This window comes from Monodelphis domestica, chromosome 4, assembly GCF_027887165.1.
Source record: "Monodelphis domestica isolate mMonDom1 chromosome 4, mMonDom1.pri, whole genome shotgun sequence".
NCBI lineage: Eukaryota > Metazoa > Chordata > Mammalia > Didelphimorphia > Didelphidae > Monodelphis > Monodelphis domestica.
In genome coordinates this window covers 111,143,365-111,165,680 of record NC_077230.1, presented here as the reverse complement: position 1 = coordinate 111,165,680, position 22,316 = coordinate 111,143,365, and the positions used below count along the sequence as shown (strand labels likewise).

The window sequence follows — 22,316 nt, the reverse complement described above, 5'->3', positions numbered from 1 at the left end:
AATTCAACTAGAGGCCTGTTTCCTCTAAGAGAAATACCTGAAATAGGACGAAATGGGGATGTGGTGACTTTAAGACATAGGATACCGTTTACTCCCCAAGAAATAAATGAATTTACACGAAATATCCCCACATATGAACAAGATCCTTTTCTAGTAACAAAAAAGATGGGAGACATATTTTTTCAATATAATCCGTCTTACAAGGACGTTGAGAGCTTACTACAGGCTTTTTTAAGTGAACGTGAAAAAAATAAAATAATTGCTCATGTCAACAAAACCCGGGGGCGTAATGCAGCACATTGGCCATCTCAGGATCCCGAATGGGACTATAATAATCCTGAGGACTATCTACAACTATACCGTTGTAGAGAGGCCATCCTCACGGCCATGAAGGAATGTGCGGACAGTACAGATAAGTGGATGGAACTGGAAAAAATTAAGCAAAAGGAAAACGAAACACCCTCCAGATTTATGGACAGAATTATCGAGTTTGGGGACAGATACTTAGATTGGGACTTAACTAAAGAGAATAGTTTAAGACAAGTTAGAAGAATATTTGTAAACAATTCTTGCAAAGTAATTAAAAATTATTTTAAAACACAATGCCCAAGATGGTCAGATATGGACCTTGAAGAATTGCGAAAAACAGCTATATATGTTTTTAAGGGAAACGAAGAAAAGGAGAAAGAAAATAATGATGACATGGAGGAAATGAAGAAAAAAATAAGATATTTAATAGATAGGATAACTAAATTAGAAAGTGGGCATGATAATGAACCAACGACAATTGCCCCTCTCCAGAAATCCAATTATCAATCCATTACTTGCCACTTCTGTGAGAAGAAGGGCCACAAAATGATGGAATGTAGAACCTTTCTTAAGATGTTTGGAAGGAATACACAGTTTAATAATGGTTTTAGAAATAATAACTATAGAAATTATGATAATGGTTATAGAAACCAGAATTCTAGAAATTATAATAATGACTATGGAAATAACTATAATGAATATAGAAATAAGAACTTTAGAAACCAGAATTATAGAAATAGGAATTGGGAATTTAATGACAATGCTCAAATTGAAGAAAATTTTAATGATAATACTCAACAATATATGAGAAATGGCGCTCGTCCAAAAATTACTCGAGGTACTAATGACCCTCAGAGAGGTGCCCTTCAGGGGGGTGCCCAAGGAATATCCCAAACACAATGATGGTGCCCGGGGGGGGGGGCTGGGGCACAGGAATCAGAGGATACAACCTTTGATTTCCCAGACCCTGATGCCCTACTACCCGTTGTCCCTATCCACTGCCCTCCCCATACTAATGAACCCCATGTTACCTTAAAAGTGGGTAACACCTATTATGATTGTCTATTAGACACCGGAGCTTCCTGGTCTGTATTAAAGAGAACACCTGATTTACAATGTTATTCTATTGGCTCAGAGAATGTAATGGGAGTATCAGGAATAACCCAAAGAGTTAAAAGACTTCCTCCTAGAATGGTGTCTGTAGGACCCCTAGAGGTACAACACTCCTTCCTTTTGATGCCTGACTCCCCTTTAAATTTGCTGGGGAGGGACCTTCTATGCAAACTCAGAGCCACAATAACCTGCTCCCCAGATGGCTCATTATCATTAGAAGTACCAGAGGAATCTTTAAATTTACTCCCTGTACTTCTCTCGGAAAACCAGGAGGCAAAAGAACCTTCCATTTTTGAAATACCTAAAGATATACCGGAGTCTCTTTGGGCCACATCTTCTTCTGACGTAGGCTTACTTAAATCTGCTGTTCCTGTGCAGATAAAAACTAAATCTAGCCCACCTCCTTCTATCCCTCAGTATCCCCTCTCAAAGGAGGCAATTGAGGGTATTACACCAGTTATTAACTCATTAATAGAACAGGGAATAATAATCCCTTGCAAATCTGAATACAACACGCCCATCCTGCCAATTAAAAAACCAAAAAAAGGACCCGATGGCAAGCACATCTATAGATTTGTACAGGATCTAAGGGCAGTGAATAATCACGTTATAAAGAGACACTCCGTAGTTTCTAACATACATACTATTATTTCATCTATTCCTAGCACAGCTACATACTTTACAGTAGTAGACTTGTGTTCAGCTTTCTTTTCCATACCAATACATGAAAACTCCAGGCATATTTTTGCTTTCACCTGGAAGGGCTCACAATATACCTGGTGTCGGCTGCCACAGGGTTATGTCGAAAGTCCGAGCTTATTTGAGCAAATTTTGAGCCAAGACACAGACAATATAACATTTAAAAATAGCAAATTAATCAAATATGTAGATGATCTACTCTTGGCTTCAACAGATGCAAAAACATGTCAAGAAGATAGCAAACACCTTCTTTTGGAATTGCACAAAAGAGGACATAAAATCTCTAAGGATAAAGTTCAATGGTGTCTCCAAAAAGTAGAATATTTGGGATTCATCTTGACTGCGGGTGCTCGTTATATTTCTCCAAAACGAATTGAGAACATTCAAAAATTGAGTGCTCCTACCACTAAGAAACAGCTGAGAGCAATTTTAGGAGCAACAGGGTTTTGTAGACAATGGATTCCTTGCTATGGGGAAATCACTAAACCCCTTATAGCATTAACAAAGGATTCGGTTCCTGAACCCCTCAAATTAGAGCCTGAACACTTGTCAGCTCTAACAGATCTGAAAAAGGCTATCATGTCTGCCCCTGCTCTAGGCATCCCAGATTACAACAAGCCATTTACTTTATATGTGCATGAGCGAAGAGGAGTAGCCTCTGGTGTGTTAACTCAGACTTTGGGACCTTCTCAGCGCCCAATTGCTTATTATTCTGCCCAACTAGACCCAGTAGCAGCAGGAGCACCACCATGCCTTAGAGGAGTAGCTGCTACAGCCTTACTAGTAACAAAAACCATTGATTTAGTATTGGGATGTCCATTAACAATAATGTGCCCACATGAGATTGAAGCATTATTGGTAAAACATAGAACACAGGCATTCTCGGATCAGAGAATTACAAGGTATGAAATAACCTTATTAAATAGTGAAAATATTACCTTGAAACGCTGTTCAACTCTTAACCCTGCCACCTTGCTTCCAGATTTACCTACTTCAGGAGAACCACTACATAACTATGAAACATTAGTGTCCATGGCAGAAAAGCCTCGAGACAATCTCTTGGACACTCCCTTAGACAATGCAGATCTGATTTTATTTACCGATGGTTCCTCTTTTATGAGGGATGGCATACGTTACACTGGAGCTGCCGTAGTCTCAGAATTTGCCACTGAATGGTCAGCTTCACTACCTTCTAACATTAGCGCTCAAGGAGCAGAACTCATAGCTCTAAAACAAGCTTGTATAATTGCCAAGGATAAAAAGGCAACAATTTATACGGATTCTAGATATGCTTTCGGCATTTGTCACTCAGTTGGGATGCTATGGCTCCAAAGAGGATTTTTAACCTCAGCTGGAAAATCCATAGCTAATGCAGAAATTATTAATGAAGTTCTTTCTGCTCTCAAACTGCCTAAAGACCTAGCTGTAGTTCATTGCTCTGCCCATACAGGTGGCTCAGACCCTGTCTCTAGAGGAAATGACCGAGCAGATGCCGCTGCAAAACTAGCAGCCATAGAAGGACCTGGATTAATTTTAACATTAACAACCACTGATAATTTAAATTTATCACTCTCCTATAATGAAAAGGAAGTGGAAAAATGGAAACAAAAATTTAAAGCAAAACAAATTAATGGAGTATGGGTGTCATCTGAAGGAAAACCCCTGCTCCCTAGAAGTTTCTATAACCAAATTTGCCAATCTATTCATAAAAATGGTCATTTTGGCACCCAGGGCATCGTGGACTCTGTCAAGAGAGTATGGATAGCCCCTGGTATAACTACTGTAGCCTCTAAAGTATGTTCAGCCTGCCCTATCTGCCAGGCATATAACCAACATGCATATCGTGGAAAAGCCTTTGGGGGACGTCCTCTGGCTTACACACCTTTTGAACATCTACAGATAGATTTCATAACAATGCCAAAGGCTGGACGTTATAAATTTTGTCTAGTAATTGTAGATCAACTAACCAGATGGCCGGAAGCATTTCCTACGACCCGAGCCACAGCAGATTTTGTTGCAAAGATACTTTTAAAAGAAATTATTCCTCGGTTTGGCCTACCAGCACGTATTGACTCTGATAGAGGGAGTCATTTTACCGATTCTGTCTTAAATCAAATATATTCTTGCTTGGGGATAACTCCAAAATTCCATGTTCCATATCACCCCCAGAGCTCAGGCCAAGTGGAGAGGATGAATAAAGAACTTAAGACTATGATTGGCAAATTATGCACTGAGACCCATTTAAAATGGCCTGAAATTCTCCCTCTGGCCCTATTTTATCTTAGAAGCAGGCCTAGAGGAGACTTACATATTTCACCATTTGAGATGCTTTTTGGACATCCGCCTATACAGGCTAAGCCTTTCTCCCCGGCTTATACATCGCTATTAGGGGGAGATATTACTATTGCTTCCTATATACAGGAGTTACAGCACAAACTACGTGAACTTCATGAATCCGGAGCTGCAGTACAAGCTGGACCATTAGACTTTTCTCTGCATGACCTGAACCCAGGAGATAAAGTTTATATCAAGAATTTCAAGCGAACTGGAGCAACTGAACCTTCCTGGGAAGGACCATTCCAAATATTATTAACTACTCCAACATCTATAAAGATTGGAGAAAGAGACTCTTGGATTTACTGCTCACATGTGAAGAAAGCATCTTTTGCTGAGACTGATTGACTCTATCCTATCATATGAATTGTGACTCTATCTTATCATATGAATTGGAGATAATAATCCATAGACAAATGGATGCTGTTTTTTTTTCCAAGAATATATTGAATTACTGATTTTTTTCTTATTTTTTCTTATTTCTTTTCTTTTCTTTTTTGATCAGAATATTTGATTTTTTTTCTCATTTTTGTACTGAAGGTACACATAATTAATATTAATATTTTTTTCCCTGCAGTAATACAAGTTAATATATATACTCTTGCTATAATATCAATATATGCCTAAAAGCTTTAAACTATGGGAACCTGCCATTTATTGATAAAATATTATAGGACTGTGATTAATGTTTGTGTCTGATTCCAGGAAAAGGGATAAAAACAAGGAGCACAGACTAAACCTGAATAGTGCCAATAGAGCACACATGAAATATTAAAGTGAGACTCGAGGTTGCGACGCTTAACTTATGTTTAAGTTGTAGGACTTCCTTGTATCTACACTCTTTTCGAAGTACTCAAAACAAGTACAAAGCTTGACTATCATGCTGGCTCCCTATATCCCTGAGGAAAAAATCAGACAAGGGAATGACATTTCCCCATCAAAATAGAATTCTAATTCTTTTCTTCTTATATTATGGCAACTTCCTGTATGGCAACTTCCTGTAGTCTTGGCTACAAATGGCTAAGTGAAATATTACTGCATTCTGTCCTACATACTTGTGGGATAGAAATTACTTTAAACTGGGCCTATACAAGGTCTATTTTGAATTTTTCTTATGTTTTTGATTATTTTTCTATTCTTTTGATAATTGACACATACACCCCCATAACTGAACATTGCATTCTGAGCTAAACTTGATTTTTTTTTTTTAAATACTTACTTCAGGGGGGATTGTAATTTAATTAAAAATCTAAGAATTTTTGAATTTTTTTGTTTGAGATTGTATTTTTATAAAAATCCAAGACTTTTGTTTAAGATTTTACTGTTATAAAAAATTTCAAAGATTTTGATTTTGTTCGAGAAAAGATCTTCAAGAAAGAAGCTTGAAACTTTTATATCCAGAGAATGAACTGTTGCAGAAAGATGCCAAAAACCTACACTTCATCAAGAAGATCAAGAATGAACTTTGGATGTGATTGATTGGACTGAACTTTTGATTGAACATTTATTGTAACATTTATGCCAAAAGGGACTGCCCCTAATTTGGCTTTCTGTCAATGCGCCTAGCAAACATTGGTTTTGCTTTCTTTTCTTTTCTATTTCCTCTCTCACTATTCTAATTTCTCCTAGAAAATTGAATATTGTGTATATCTTTAGTTAGAAGTGAATTTAGAACTACAAAATGATTATGTTAAATGATCAATGGGGAGACTAGTCTCCCAATGATCATCAGGGGGGATTGTAAACCTCAAAATTCCTTAGACTTATAAATGTTGGAAATTTCACCATTGGGATATTTCATACTTGGAAAATTTCTTACTGATAGTCTATTGGAATGGGAACCCCATTGGCATGGGAGGTTCCTTCTCTTCCCTTCTTAAGATTACTTTAGGACAGAAACCCTTTGCTGAACAATGGAAAGGACTTTGACCTATGCTTAAGCATAGAACAGGAATTTCTTTGAGTCTTGATTGATTTTAGAATTGATACAATGGAGATACTCCACCCTATTCAGTCCTAATAGGATTGAGTAAGGGCTGCAGCCTAGATCAAAATTTAATTATTTCTAAATCTCTACCATACTCAAGTTAACAGGATTTAGAAAGGGCTGTAGCAAAGGAGTAAAGATTTAATCATTTGAAAAATATGACCTTCAACAGACATGTGCAAAAGCCAGAAACCTCTGGGCGGTCCTGGGTTAAGCGAGAGCCTCCATTGACAGGGAAATTGATGAAGAGTGATTGGTAGATGTGAGGACTGAGGGGAGGCAACTTGGATGGTTTCCTTAAAGATAGGAGGGTCTGGAGACTGGGTGTGGTGGTTGAGGTTTTGGTCGGTGTGGTTCCTGGGCTCTGAGAAGGCTTGCTCTGAAGGAAGCTGAAGGTGGGGGCCTCTGAGACTGTTTTCTCCATTTTGGACACGTGAGTGAAAGGGACTGGTTTTTTTTTCTTTGCCCCAGCTATCTAAGGGCTTGGGCCTTTTGGCCCAGCCTAAACAGAAGGGGTATTTAAGCCCTATTCCCTTCTCCCCCTTTTTTTCTCTCTCTATCTCTAATTCCTTTCTTACTCCTATTGTAATTAAACTCCAAAAAAGGCTGACGGCTGACTTGAGTTTTTCATTTAGGAATTACATAGCTGATTCCTTGGCGACCTTAAATTAAGATATATCAGTCTTTTAAAGTGATTCCCTTGTTACAAGATCTAGATCTAGAAAGGAATTCTGCTAAAAGAGCAATACTCCCTGGTACTTACTCAAATATCTAGAGTCAGAAAAGCCAATCACCTCTTTTTGTATACATTAAGAAGTTTACATGCTTTCCTCATTTCAAAACTATGTCCTCGAAATATGAAGGGAGCTCCAAAGTCTCTTTTGGTATCAGACTTCAAAAGATTTCTGTCCCCAAACACCTTCAATTAGGCCAAGAAGAAGGGTTTGTCCAGTATCAAGGAATAGGCATCCCACTATCTCCACTTGATATTACCATCCACTGATGCTACTATGGCCACACAGCAATTCACGATATAGAAATAAAACCTTATCCTTTCTCCAAGACAAGTCTCTGGCCAGGTAAATGGAGGCTCTCATAGAGTAAAATAAAGCAACCTTCTCCTCAAACCTGATTCCTAACCATAGGTTTTAAGCTCTGCCTATGGAAAAATCACTGACAGGTACAGGAACTTTCCATTTGGGCCAAAAAACTGTGGTACATTCAGGTGGTAAAGGGCTTAAAATCTAGTCAAGTTGAGGTTATTTTTATGTATTTCTTTTTTTTCTGTATTCATTACAAGACTAATCAACAAAGCTGTTTTCATAACTGACCACCTCTTAATTTCCTAGGGTCCCCAGATGGCAAATCTTTATCCATATGAAAGAGTCTAGAGAAGGGAATAAAACTGAAGAGAAACCCAAAATTATGAGTCCCAAATGCCTGTCCCTGCTTTCCCTCCACTAGATGATAAATAATTTGATCTAGGTTATACATACATTATTGTGCAAAACATTTCCATATTGGCCATGTTATCACTATTACTAAAATATATTTGTAGATAAACCCAGAAGCCATTAAGAAAAAATTAAACTATGTTCAATATATTATTATTTTTTTTTAACCCTTACCTTCCACATTAGAATCAATACTATTTATTGGTTCCAAGGCAGAAGAATGGTAAGGGCTAGGCAATGGGGGTCAAGTGACTTGCCCAGGGTCACACAGCTGGGAAGTGTCTGAGGCCATATTTGAACCTAGGACCTCCCATCTCTGGGCCTGGCTCTCAATCCATTGAGCTACCCAGCTGTCCCCTATGTTTAATATATTCTGAAAGATTTCCATTTAAATAATTTCTCCATTTTCTTAATAGTATATATTCTCCACCTCTGCAAAGAAGGGAGGAATTTTCCCAACTCCTAACTGGAGCCAAGCTTAGTAATATATCACTGATACTTCATTTAACTGATATCTTCAGAGTATGGAGAGTGAGGTAAAGTTCTAAGTAAATAAAATTTCCAAATACTAATTCTGGATCTTTAAAGTATCCAAACTTTTATACTTTAACTATTTTATATAGAAACAAACATTTGTCCTTAGGATGTGCTGAGATAAGGCTATTCCTTGTGCTAAATGGCCCATGCATATTGTTGAGTTCTTATATCTATTTTTATAGTTTTCCAGTTTCCTTCAATGCCAAGAGTCATTTCTTGCTCTTATCAATGTTCCTGATTCTAAACTACTGTTAGCTTCTTAGAATTAGGTCGAAAAGAAAGCCAAAAAGGCTTTGAAAGCCAGAGGACTCTACTGTAAGTCAAGTGCATGAATTTGAATGGCTTCATTTTGGGACATTTATTTGACTGCTCCAGATCTTTCTGATTACTGACCACACTTTTTCTAGGTAGTGTCTGCAGGATGTTAGACAAGTATCCTCCAGATGAGGCTTTGTTATAATGATTTCATTTGCCATATAATTTGAACTATTCAGCATAGTGTAGAAAGTCTGATGAGGATCTCATCATAGGTTCAGGAGAACCATCTCTATACTAAGATCTTACATATATGAAAGCCTAGAAATCAACTGCTCTAATTTGAGCTTTCCCTAAGAGTTCCCTAAGTGCATGAAACCAGACACCAATATACCAAAAAGAGTGTCATCTTTGAGATCAAACTTTGGCTTTGGAAGACAGACTCAGGAGACAAAGGAAGTTCAGTGCCAACATTTTCTATTACTTCATGTACTAAATTTGTTTTTGTTACAAACATCTGTGGTGAGTCCTTAGAACACCTAGCCTTCCACTACAATCACTGGAATATGTGGAACGGTGCCTTGTTCTAAGAAGCAACAAACACTAGTCCTTTTCTATTCAGAGCAAAAGTTCTCTTACCATTTCCTCAAAAATTCTCTATTATAATGTATCTAATAGTCACTGCCCAATGTACAGGTATACTTGAAGCATTATAACAATATCAGAAACACTGTGGTCCATCTAGCCTGGTATTGTGTCTTGGACAAAAGAAACAAGGGACAGTTTCTGGGCAGAAGAATAGTATGTATACTCTTTAATATCAAACTATAAAGATTAAAAGAATGTGTCTCCAAATTCCCTAACTTCCAATAACACGTCTACCTATGGCATTATACAAAAACCCTTTTCAAATAAAATCTTCAGGTCTTAAAAAGCTTTGGGAAGAACTTAATATACATACATACACACCCACATGCACACAGACACATATACATATATATAAATATATATTTTATATTATATAATATAGTTATTCATGACCAGTAGTACAAAAGTTGCCCCTGGGGTGAAGGAAGCTCTCAGTAACATTTTCTCAACTTACTTGTTCAGCCGGATAGCATATTCCTTCAGGGCGAAGACATTGTCTGCAAAAACGATGATCTTGTCATTCCTTCGTTCATGGAATTTGATCAAAAACTGGCAGGCTCTAAATTTGTTGGGGTTCATGGTGTATAGTAATATCCGCTTCTTGGTTTTGATTGCCACATATTCCCTATAAAACTCAGGAGACATTGGACACCAAACCTAGAGTGAAATAGGAAGATAGTTAAACCCTCTCCAGTCCAAAAGCCCCTTATTAAGAACTTGGGAAGTCCTTTCATTTAGCATACTCAATATTCTAAGTGCCATAATTTCCATATGATCACCAACAAGGCATTTGATACTCTCTTCAATTAGCTAGCACTTTCTCACATATTCATCATTTGTGATAGACCTTGGGAGATGGCAATAAAAACAAAGAATTTGGTATTAAGCTCTAGATTTAAGTTTTTTCTCCACTCAATATCTATTTGACCTTAAGGAAGTCATTTAGCTTTTCTTTAAAAAAAAAAAATCTAATTAAAACATTTTTTTAGCTTTTCTGAACCAAAGTTCTCTCATCTTTAAAAGGGAGGGTTGGACTAGATGCTCGCCTAAGATGTTTTTCAATTCTAACTCTATGATCCCAAACAAAATAGTGTTTCCATGAGAAAGTGATATAATAGTTACACAGTTAACAAGTGTTTGTGATGGCATTTGAACCCAGGTCCTTCTGACTCTAAATCCTATAGTCTATATACCATGCTAAGCCATCTCTAAAAACCCAGAAACACTTTCTCATATCCACTAAATAGTCAAAGACAGTTAAAAATCAGAAAAATCAATGCTGATGGGCCAGCAAAATTAGGCACAGTCATGCAGAGCTACTAAGACTGTGAACCAGTATAATCTTTCCAGAGAGGAGAACAGAATTATACAAAATTTGCCCAATATCTTGTGGAAACCTAGAATATTGCCATGAGCATGAGAAATGACCAATAAAATTTGGGAAGATTTTCATGAAGCAATATAGAACCAAGAAAACATCACTATGACTATTTAAACAATAAGATGACATGAAAGTAAACAGGATAGCTTTGTTACCACCCTAATACCCACGTAATACTATAAATAGTAAAAAAAGCTTATGATTTCACCTACAACCTTTTTTTTGGTGTTCTTGTTTGTGTAGTTAAAAATTTGTGTGTATTAAAAGTTGCTAAACTTATGATAGAAATAGAGAATTGAAGTATGTAAGTAGCAGCCTGCTTTGGTGAGAAAATAGGAAAATATGCACTATAGTTTGAAGTAATGGGAAAACTGCCATTGCATGACAGGCTTTTAGAAAGAACAAGGCACTCCACATAGAAGCATATCAATAAATGTATCCAATCTGTATTCTATGTCTAATAGGAGCATTTAAAGTGAATCTGTGGAAGGTAAATATATATATACTTCAAAACAGTCTTAGGTTGTCAAATGAAATTAGAGCTACCAGCCATGATATTATGAAAACCCTTTTCCAAATTTGTTCATCTTTCTACCTCTAATACTGTTTAGGTTAATGAGTTATAACAGAAGAATTTGCCCAGTAGAACATTGGGGCCTTTCGTCTTCTAGATTAGAAGTATCTCTTAATCTCAGCTGATTTCTAATTTTAAAGGTACTTTCTTTATATAAAAAAATTATTCCATGTAATCCTAGGTTGTGTTTTCTAAATAATTTTTGATCCAAAATGTTTTCAAAGGCCCTCTGAAATACACAAAAAATTGATTATTTAGTGCACTGGTTAGGCAAAATAAATCTTTTCATAACTTGAAGTGTTTCAGTTTCTGAAAACCATCTTATTGCAAGTGGTCAATCAAATGACTAGAAAACTATTTCTGTTAAGAATACAAAAAATATGATGACAATATAGGCAACTCAAGAAAAATTTCAACTAACTACATTAGATGGTGCCACCTGCTGGTCAAAACATTTACTATATATGTAACTTTTTGGATACTTGCACACCCTACCAATCTATTTGATTTTATGACATCACAAGAAATCACATAGAATTTAAGAATATTAAGACAGCTCAGTCTAGTAACAACCACTTAAGCTGTTAAAATATAACTGTTTAAATATTTTGTTTTGAGTGAAAAAAGATCATTTAAAAATGAAGTTTAGGGGGCAGCTGGGTAGCTCAGTGGATTGAGAACCAGCCCTAGAGACGGGACATCCTGGGTTCAAATCTGACCTCAGACACTTCCCAGCTGTGTGACCCTGGGCAAGTCACTTAACCCCCATTGCCTAGCCCTTACCACTCTTCTGCCTTGTTATTGGCTCCAAGGCAGAAGGTAAGAGTTAAAAGTTTTATCTACGTGAACAAAGCCTTTATGGCTTTGAATGCTATTGCTGTACTCACAAATAAGATCCTGTAGGCAACAATACAACATCCTTCAGGAATGCTAGAATCATTGGACACTGAATGGCAAGATACTTCTGAATGACAACTATGTCTCAGGCAGGTAATACATAAGACTTATCTAAGCCCATATATTTGGTCCTGCTCTGAGTTATGGTTAAACAAGGTTGCCAAGACCACATTCTGATATTATTCCCCTTTCCTACTGATAACAATTACCTACCCCCAAAGAATGGCAGCCCCAATGACCACATCCCAAATACCACACACATTACTCCTAATAAGTCTACTTATCCTCCTCCCATGCCCCTCTTCACAGTTCTAACAATAGGAAATTAATATCACCTCAGCACACTGGACTTTGGCAATATAGCCATTATTCTGAAGTTCCATCCAATTTGCTTCATATAGTTTGGGTCCAATCAAGAAATTTAAGTCCACAATTTTGTCATCTTCTCGGACGAGGGTAGCAGTCAAACCCAACTTGCAGTGAGCCTGTACGATTGTGAGGACTCGTCGAAACATTTTGGCTGGTGAAATAACCATATTTTTCATATTTTCAATAATATGAAACACCCAAAGGAAAGCCATACCAAGCTTGACATTACAGTCACAGTTCTTTGTAGAACTAAATCTTATCTAGAACTTTTCATTTTAAAATACATAAAAACATAACATATGGGTTCTATAATCAGAACAATCCCACGACAGACTAGATTGTGTTAATTCCTAAATCCCTGAGTCAGAGCTGCTTAGTTTACTACAGAAATGAATAGCTGGTGGGAGCAGCTGGGTGGTTTAGTGGATTGAGTCAGGCCGAGAGATGGGAGGTTCAAATCCGGCCTCAGACACTTCCTAGCTGTGTAACCCTGGGCAAGTCACTTAATCCCCAGTGCCTGGCCCTTACTGCTCTTCTGCCTTAGAACCAATACATAGTATTGATTCTAAGATGGAAGGTAAGAGTAAAAGTAAAAAAAAAATTAAAGGAAAAAATAGAAATGAATAGTTAGAATTTTAAACTCTCATTTTCAGGTCTGTATAGAGGAAGAATCAATGAGGAACAGAAGAAAGTGGTGATAGTTTTAAAGTCATGCAAACAAACACAAGCCAATACCAAAATAAAATATTCAATTTGTAGAATAATTAAGAACTTGAATGTGAAACTTTTTAATAAAAAGCTTAACTTCAGCAAAAATTTGGATAACAAGGGCTGAGATGGAGAGGAGTGTGGAAATGGTTTTTCCACTCCTACTCTGTTTCTTATCCCTTAAACAAACAGGAAGTGAACTCTTGCCTCGGAAAATAGGCCTTTAGTGAGAAAGGAACTTCATACCTTCACTATGCTGTTCTGGAGAATCTTAAATGGGAGAACAAAATGGCAGAGGCCCAGACTGAACAAATGGTATCGGGAAGCTAGTTCCCTTATTCAAAATTAGTTTCTTTATATATATTCCACCAAATAGAATCATTTTGGGAAAAGCAAGTTTCTATTATTATGGTACATATATGTATGTCATTTGGGGGAAGTAAGATTAATTTTTAAATGTCTTATTAATGATGGTTTCATACTATTATTAGCTAATATTTCAAAGCATAATACATACTTAGGGGTATTGTCAAAAATAGTCAATGTAAATCAGCATTTAAATAATCTTCTTGATAATTTTTCATTCTTTTGGTTGATCTGTCAGACCTGATTAGAACAGTTCTTACTTTATAATGTCTTTTACTTCATAATGTCTCCTCTGATGAAGAGCCTGAACAAGTGGATTCCCCCTTTAGAATGCCAGCTCCTTGAGAGAAACAGCATGTGAGCATTTCTTTGTATCTCTAGAATTATAGGGCAGGTGTATAATGAATTCTTGTTGACTGAATAACTAAGAGTAGAAGAGTCAGCTCTGCCATTTCTTATTTTCACTTGGGTTTGCATTTTACAATTATTCCAATCTCAAGTCTGTTTATTTTTGTGGTTTTAAATGAAAGAATCCAAAAAATGGTTTAAATAAATAATTATTAATATTTTGGCATATTCATAAAAGGGAAGATCACACATTAAATATGAATTCAAAAGATATATTAATTTTAAATAATAACAAAATTGTAATTTATTTCCCTTCATGAACGTTTTTGTTTTCTTCCAAGTACTTTAAAAAATTTTATCCGTTATTCCTTCCTTTCCATTTCTATCACTACTCATTAAAAAAACAAACAACCCTTACCTTTCATCTTCGAATCAATATTGGTTGTTTGTTTTTTTTTGTTTTTGTTTTTAAAACAATTTTTTGTTTTACCTTCTGTCTTAGAATCAATACTGTGCATTGGATCTAAGGCAGAAGAGTGATAAGGGCTAGGCAGGTCACACAGCTAGGAAGTGTCAGGTCAAATTTGAACCCAAGACCTCCCATCTCTGAGCCTAGCTCTCAATCCACTGAGCCACCTACCTGCCCCCATGGTTATTGGTTTTAAGGCAGATGAGTGGTAAGGGCTAGGGCAATGGGGGTTAAGTGACTTGCCCAGGGTCACATAGTTAAGAATTATCTGAAGGCAGATGAACCCAGGACCTGTGATTTTTAAATTTCCTCCATCTTGGTTGGTCTAGCACCCAAGAATGTGCACACCCATATTACACGGGCATGTGCTGGCTAATGACAAATCAGAAACAACTAACTGCCCCCCATGGGCTGTCCTAAGCCAAGCTTGAGCCACCATTGGCACATGTGAGGCACAGGAAGTGAGGTAGAGAACAGCCTCTGGAGTTCACTCACTTCCTGTGGACACGGCTAGATGCCAGTTCAATCCTGGAGCTGGGAGGAGGCCTGCAGACAGCTTTCCTTCAGATCAGTCATGTGAGTCATAAGGACTGACTCCCTTCTCTGCCTTGGCCCCCCAAGGCCCAAGACTCCCTCTGGCTCAGCCTGAGCCAGAAGGTTGAGTTAACCTCTTTCCTTCTCTCCCCCTCTCTCTCTCCCTCTAATAATTTCTTGCCCCAGTTGTAATTAAATCACCATAAAACTCCATTCTGACTTGAGTGTTTCATTTAGGATTTAAGAAATTAAATCCATGGCGACCAAAAATATAATTAATATCATCAGTCTTAAATCATAAATCTAATCGAACAGACCTCCTGTCTCTAGGCCTGGCTCTCTAGCCATTGAGCCACTAAGCTACCCCCTCTATCACTACTCATTAAGGAGTCTAACTCATCTACCCCAACTAGAAATCCTCCACTGTAACAAAAAAGTATAGCTAGACAAAACAATTCACTCACAGAAGGCAGGTACAATTGGGAAAAGTCACTACCCCATACCTATCAATTGCCCGCCAGATCACCTCATAACTGTTTCTGCCACTCCTCCCATGTGCTCTACACTCCAGGTTAGTAACTGAGGAATAACAGTCCTATCTCCCCACTTTTTATTTTGGCTAGGATAGTCAGTCACAAAGGATAAATAATTTCCCTGCCCTCCCCTGCTACCTGTCTATATATTTTCTGCATCTTTTCCTTTCTCTCAACTTATATAACTCTCATATTTTAGGTTCCCGTCACCTCTCATATAGACTACTCTAACAGCCTTTCAGATAGATCTCCTGACCTCAAGATTCTCCTACTTCTAATCCATTTTTCATACAAAAAGCTCAAGTTTAACTATGCCCAATTCCCTACTCAAAAAACTTGGGGGTGGCTCTCCATTGATTCTAGGATTCAATATTATTTTCTCTCTTTTAAAATGTCTATCTTTGTGTATTTAATAATGCACATAGTTACTGGTATAGATATTCACATATATAAATCATAAATATACCTATCAGAGGCACATGATCAAAACTGTTTTACAGAGGTGTGCACTCAAAATGATTTGGAAACCACTGCACTAGGTAAAACTTTTTGAGCTCAGTTTAAGTAGAATGTGTGCATGTGTATGAATATTACACTTATAAGTAATGCTTCATTTCATTATTATTCTCTAAAGGAGACTTGCTATTAACTTACCATTCCTTATTCCCACCACCATTACCTTGAATTAGTGAGATGTAAATGTACTAATCCTTTAAATAAAGGCAACTGTTATGTAATCATAAACCCTAATAAATATCTGGGCCTCTTTTAAAAAAAATATCACTTTTGATTTAATTAAAAATATTATCAATGCTCCCAACTCCCAGTTCTCAAAAGTGCAACATACAAGAAATACTAATGGTGTTTTAGATACCAGAGTCATAAACAGAGCACAGGTGTTATTAAGAGATGTACCTAAAAGAGGAAAGAACTTTCTAGTCCAAAATATTTATAGAAGCTCTTCTTGTGATGGCAAAATTGAGGGGAGGTGCAACAATTGGAGAATGGCTGAAGAAATTGAGGTATACAAAAGTGATGGAATACTATTGTGCTCAAGAAAGGATGAACAGGAGGATGATTTCAGAAAGAGCTGGAAAGACCTACATTGACTGATGCATAGTGAAATAAAGTAAACTAGGAAAACATGGTATGACATAATAGCAATGCTGTATGATGAAAAAAGACTTAAGTATTCTCAACAATACACTGATTTGAGATAATTCCGAATGACTTATGATAAAGGAAGCTATCCACCTTCAGAGAAAGAACTGTTTGGGTCAGATGCAGATAAAAGCATACTATATTTCGCATTAACTTATTTGCATTTTCATTTTGAGGTTCTGGTTTTATATGAGTATTCTTTTCCAACAATGACCAATATGGAAGTATGCTTTGCATGATAATACATGTATAATATCCAGATCAAATGCTTGCCATCTCTGAGAGGGGAGAAGGAAGGGAGGGAGACAATTTGGATTTTATAATTTCAGAAAATGTATGCTGAAAATTATTACATGTAACTGGAAAATAAAATATCTTTTAAAAAAAGAGATGCACTCCAGTTGGAATCAAACCCCTGCCAAAAAAACCATAGTGAGTGTTTACCTCAAGATATTGTTTGTTGGTGTTATTATTATTGTTGTTTTCTTCCTACCTTATCTTCAAAAGACTAGAAAGCAATTTATTGTCTTAAGGAATGGCTAGTTAGCTTACCAGGTATGGTATGTACTTCATCTAGGATCATAAGTCCCCATTCCTGAGTCTTGAGCCACTCCATGACTCGTTCAGCCTCCCAGGATCTCTTGGTGGTATGGCCCAGCATGGAGTAGGTACTGATAGCGATGGAACAGCCAATGGGTTTATCTTTGGCATCTGAAGTAAACCGGCAGATCTGGCTGTCATCAATGGTAGACCACATCTTGAACTGAGCTTTCCATTGCTCCACAGACACAGCTGAATTGCCAAGTACTAGACACCTTTTCCGGACAGTGCATGCAGCTGTCACACCCACCAAAGACTTCCCAGCTCCTACAACAAAAAGCCACAAAGCTTAACCCAGGTTGCGTCAAAAGAAATTCCAAAGAAATACAACCTCATTACTTGTTATCCAAAAGAGCAACTATTATTGGAAAAAGAGAAAAAATTATATTCATTCACTGATTTTGGGTATAAAATGATCTTGAACCAAACCCAATTTAAACTATTTCTGAAAGAATCTCCAATTAATTCTAGAAAGAAATTGGAAAAAACTGTCTCTGAAATAGATAGATGGATTCCTATGAGGTGGAAGTATATTCCATTTAAAAATTAGCAGCAATTCTTGACCTCTTAAGATCTCAGGACTAATACCTCAGAAGAGTGTTACAACATGCCACAAGACCAATCAAAGATGGCTTTATAGGAAAAGACTACTTGAAAAACAAGAGTTTTAGGGACACTTATAAGGGTGCAGGAGTTGGGGGGGGGGGTCATCTTCTTTACTGACAAGCTGTTGGGCTTTAGGTTTCCCAACTGTAAAATGACTGAGTTGGACTTGATGACATCTAAAGTTACTTACCACAGGGGAGAACAATGACCCCTGACCTGGCACGTCCATTCCCAAACATCTTCCTCAGGCTCTTTTCTTGATAGGGTCTGAGGACAGCTGTGGGTTTCAGGTCTATGTTGATGTCAGGGTTGACAGAATCATTCCGGAAATCATATTCAGCCAGCAATGGGTACTCCAGATGGATGCAGCGCTTCTGGAGCTCCTCAATCATTTCCTGGAGGAGAAGTATTGATGAAGTTTTGTTGACTGTGTTTTATAGAATTAATGTTTAGGTAAACTAAAGTTCAGAACATTGCTCTTTAAGTCAGTCTCTGCCACTTCTGAACTTAACAAATACTGATAGAGCTCTGGTACCATAAGAAGCCACAAAACAGAATCAGTTGAGCCAGTCATTCCAAACGTGTTTACAGATGCAGCTGGAAGAAGAATGATAAATATGCAAAGTTTTTTTATATTAGTTTTTTGAAGGCAGTTCATTTGTTTCAACCCCATTTGAGGTTTTCTTGACAAAGATACTGAAATGGTTTGCCATTTCCTTCTCCAGCTCATTTTACAGATGAGGAAATTGAGGCAAACGGTGTTAAGTAATTTGCCCAGGGTCACTCAGCTAGTAAATATCTGAACATCTGAACCCAGGAAAATGAGTACTTTATCCACTGCACCATCTAGCTGGTCTAAAGGCAGAAACTATGTTTCATACTTGGTATGCTCCAGAGAATAGGTTGGACACAGGACTCTACATCTAGAAGATAATTAATCAATGAGCATTTATTAATTGCCTATACATATATACACCAGTAACTCTGCTAAGGATTGGGACACAAAGACGAAAATGAAGTATGGATATTCGTTTGTAGTTCCTTTATGGCTTTCTACCTTGTATAGAGGGATTGGAGGAAGACTACAAGAATGTTTATTAGGTCTGTAGGCAAAACCATTTGCGAGTGGCACAGCTCTGTGAAGGCCAGGGAGGCTGAGGTTGTAGGCCAATTGGCATAGTTAGTACCAGTACACTTAGGGAAGGAAAATAAAGTGCTTCAATACAGTGTGGGAAATAACTGCCATGGGCTACTTCTGATTGCCCATGGCAGTTATTTCCCACTTTGTTTTGCAATTAGAACAAGGTAAACTTGGACAGAGGTCAAGAGTAAAGATTATTAAAGAGTTAAACTGTAAAAGTTCAAAAGAAAAGCTAAAGCTTTTCTTGAAAGCTGAAGGGCTTTGAATCATGGTCTTCTAGTCACTAAAAAAAAAAAATAAAATAATAGACTTGGAATAAGAAGAATAGGGCTGTTCTTTGGACCAACTTTCTCATGTTTATGAGAAGGATCCACATCAATATTGAGGATATCACTGATGAAAATATGAGAAGGGAATAAGTAAATTTTTGTAAATGATTTTCTACAGATCATATATTTAATCATATGATTGGAAAAGGTAGGAAATGCAATATCCCATATAACTACTATTTGTTAATTATGAAAAAATAGAGCAAAATGCAGCCTTGAAGTATCACTTCTACCAAAGAGTCTCCTGTGGATATACTAAGACTATACAAGATTCTTTGATAAATACAACCAGGGAGAACTTTGTTAAATGATTTGTTTATTAAAAAAACAAAAACAAGGAAAAGTATAAAACAGAATTATGTTTCACAAAGAGGCCAAACAATGTCATGGAAGATATGCTGGCAGAGGCCAAATAACAGAGGGAAAGCTCTCCTAGCTCTCTTATGTATTGACTTTGACTTTATCAGGTCCCAGGATACTACAAAGTCTCCTGATCTTAGATCCTGAGATCTAAGGCCACTCAAAGGAGATGAGTATAACAACTGATAAAGGAAAAATTTCCCCAACTCAATCAGAAGCAGGGAGGAGAGGGGGTATGAATAAAAGTGCAGCCACTGTTAGAAAGGGAGGCCAATCAAGATGATGATTCAATAAAATTTCAAAGGATCCATGATGAAAAATGCTATCCATATCCAGAGAGAGAATTCAATGAATTCTAAGTACAGAATGAAGCATACTTTTCTTCATTTCCTTTGTTTCTTACTTTTTCTGGGGTGGGGTGCAAAATAGCTAAAACAGAAATATGTTTTGCATGACTTGACATGCATAACTGATATACTGATTGCCTTCTCTATGGGTATGAGAGAAGCAAAAGGGAGGAAAAAACTTTGGAATTTAAAACAAACAAAAATCCTATAAATATATGAGGGCTTCCAGAGGTAACTTGGGGACAGCCAGAAGATGGAAGGAGTGAGAAAGGAAGATTTAAGATGAAACCAAATTTCTTGCTTTCACCAGTCTGCAGAATCAACCACATGGAAAGTATGCTTGCTAACCTGTTTGACTTCAAAAGATACAGTCTGTGTTTCTTCCTCTTCCTCTTCATCTTTATCCATTTGCTCATAAAACTCAAATAAGTCTGCAGGGACATCTGATTTATTCTGATTATCTGTTGCTTGTGATGTGGAGGGTCCACTGCCTCCTTCACTGGTTTTGGAAATCTGCAAGGGAAAGGCAGAACTAGGAGTTGTAGTATAGGGAAGAACTAGAATTAGATTCATGAAAAAATTTCCCCACTCCCAAAAGTTTTCCAGAAACCCAATATACAGCAGATTTGCTTGTGAAGGTTTCAGTGATGAGCTCAGTTTCTTCCCCCTCAGCATTCCTCAGGCGGCATTCTCGGATCACCTGGTCCTGGAGAAGTTCTTTAATGACATCTGGGTGAGAGCTTTCCACAAAGTACCTACAAGGAAGGAAGGCATAAAAAGAGAGGTGGATACTGATTTAGCTGATCTCTGAGGACCTTTCCATTTTGAACTCTGCTACAAAAACGTTTTGATCACTGAACCCTCATACTCCCCTGCTTTCAGCTGAAAAATCTGATTATTCCCAAACAATGGGTCCCCACTTTGATTCTAGTTTATTACCACAAAAATTATTCAGCTAACCAACTCTAGGAATGATGGCAAAATAAATGACACCTCAGGAAACTGAGGAATGGGAGCCCTGCTTGCTAAGAACGTGAGAAGATTCCCTATTACTCCCTTTGACCAACCGGAGGGGAAAGTAAGAACTGAAACCTTGGGCACCGGTCAGTACCTTTCAATTCCCTCTCCCGCCTTGGGCCTGTGACTTCTTACCTGTTGTGTTTCAGCACTAGCTTGACTTTTCCATAGCTGACAGTACACAACTGAAATTAACAACAAAACCAAAGACAAATTAGGAACGGATTTCAGGAAAACATTAACTTATCCAGGCCTGGGGGTACATTAATCCTGCAAATTCATTAATTTTCTAATAAAGTTTTACTGGAACCTTTTATTTGTTACACCTCAATCATTTCCCAATAAATGAGACTGCCTTAAATTGAACCCTCTCTTTTAACAGACTGTTAATAAAAAGTAGCCAAAACCAAAAAAGGCTTCTTTTTAAAAAGTACAATTTTATTGATCCTTTTTACATCACTTAAGTTTTCCCCTTCTGCTCCAAGTAAGCTATCTCATAACAAATAGTATTTTTTATAAGGCAAAAAAGGGGAAAATATCAGCACAATTGATCAATATACTAAAAAAATCTAAAAATATGTGCAATGTCCAACACTTGTAAACCCTCCTTTGCAAAGCAGTAGAAGTGTTTTCTCATATTTCTTCTTTTGAGTCATGCCTTTTTTTTGTAATTTTGAAAATTCACATTTGATTTTATGTGTTTATGTGTGTGATTATTCCATTTACACTGTTGTAGTCACTGTGTATATAATTTTCTGGGTTCTGTTTAGCTGCTTTCATTAGCTATTTTTATATTTATCTGTATTCATCCTATTTGTCATTTCTAGTGATATTCCATAATGTTATACCATAATTTATTTAATAATTCCCCAAATGATGGGCAGCTCCTTTACTTCCAATTCTTTTCTATCACAAAAAATGCTGATATATATATAAAGACTTTCTTATCATCAATAGCCTTATAACAGAATCTTGGGACAAAAGTATGGACATTTTAGTCACTTTATTTGCACAGTTCCAAAGTACTTTCTCTTGTGGTGAGGGGGGCTTAGATAGTATGGTCATTTTATTTGCATAATTTCCAATTCTTTTCTAATACTGATTCAGAGCTCCACCAACAATGCACTTATTATACCTCTCTTTTCACAGTCCCTCTAACCAACTATTCTTATCTTCTATCATCTTTGCCATTTTTCAAGGTATGAAATTTCACCTCAGAGCTGCTTTGATATGCATTCTC

The 22,316-nt window shown here is 37.0% G+C and overlaps 1 protein-coding gene across 1 annotated transcript in view; it reads right to left on the bottom strand.

The window, feature by feature from the left end:
- Window positions 1-22,316, bottom strand: part of ERCC3 (ERCC excision repair 3, TFIIH core complex helicase subunit) — a 53,085-nt gene that overhangs the window by 20,458 nt on the left and 10,311 nt on the right. The window contains exons 4-10 of the mRNA XM_001366457.4: window positions 21,212-21,261; window positions 20,679-20,814; window positions 20,408-20,572; window positions 18,073-18,277; window positions 17,229-17,543; window positions 12,524-12,708; window positions 9,791-9,993 (exon numbers count right to left, since the gene is read on the bottom strand). Coding sequence (XP_001366494.1) covers window positions 9,791-9,993; window positions 12,524-12,708; window positions 17,229-17,543; window positions 18,073-18,277; window positions 20,408-20,572; window positions 20,679-20,814; window positions 21,212-21,261 — 1,259 coding nt within the window. The remainder of the gene's footprint in view (window positions 1-9,790; window positions 9,994-12,523; window positions 12,709-17,228; window positions 17,544-18,072; window positions 18,278-20,407; window positions 20,573-20,678; window positions 20,815-21,211; window positions 21,262-22,316) is intronic.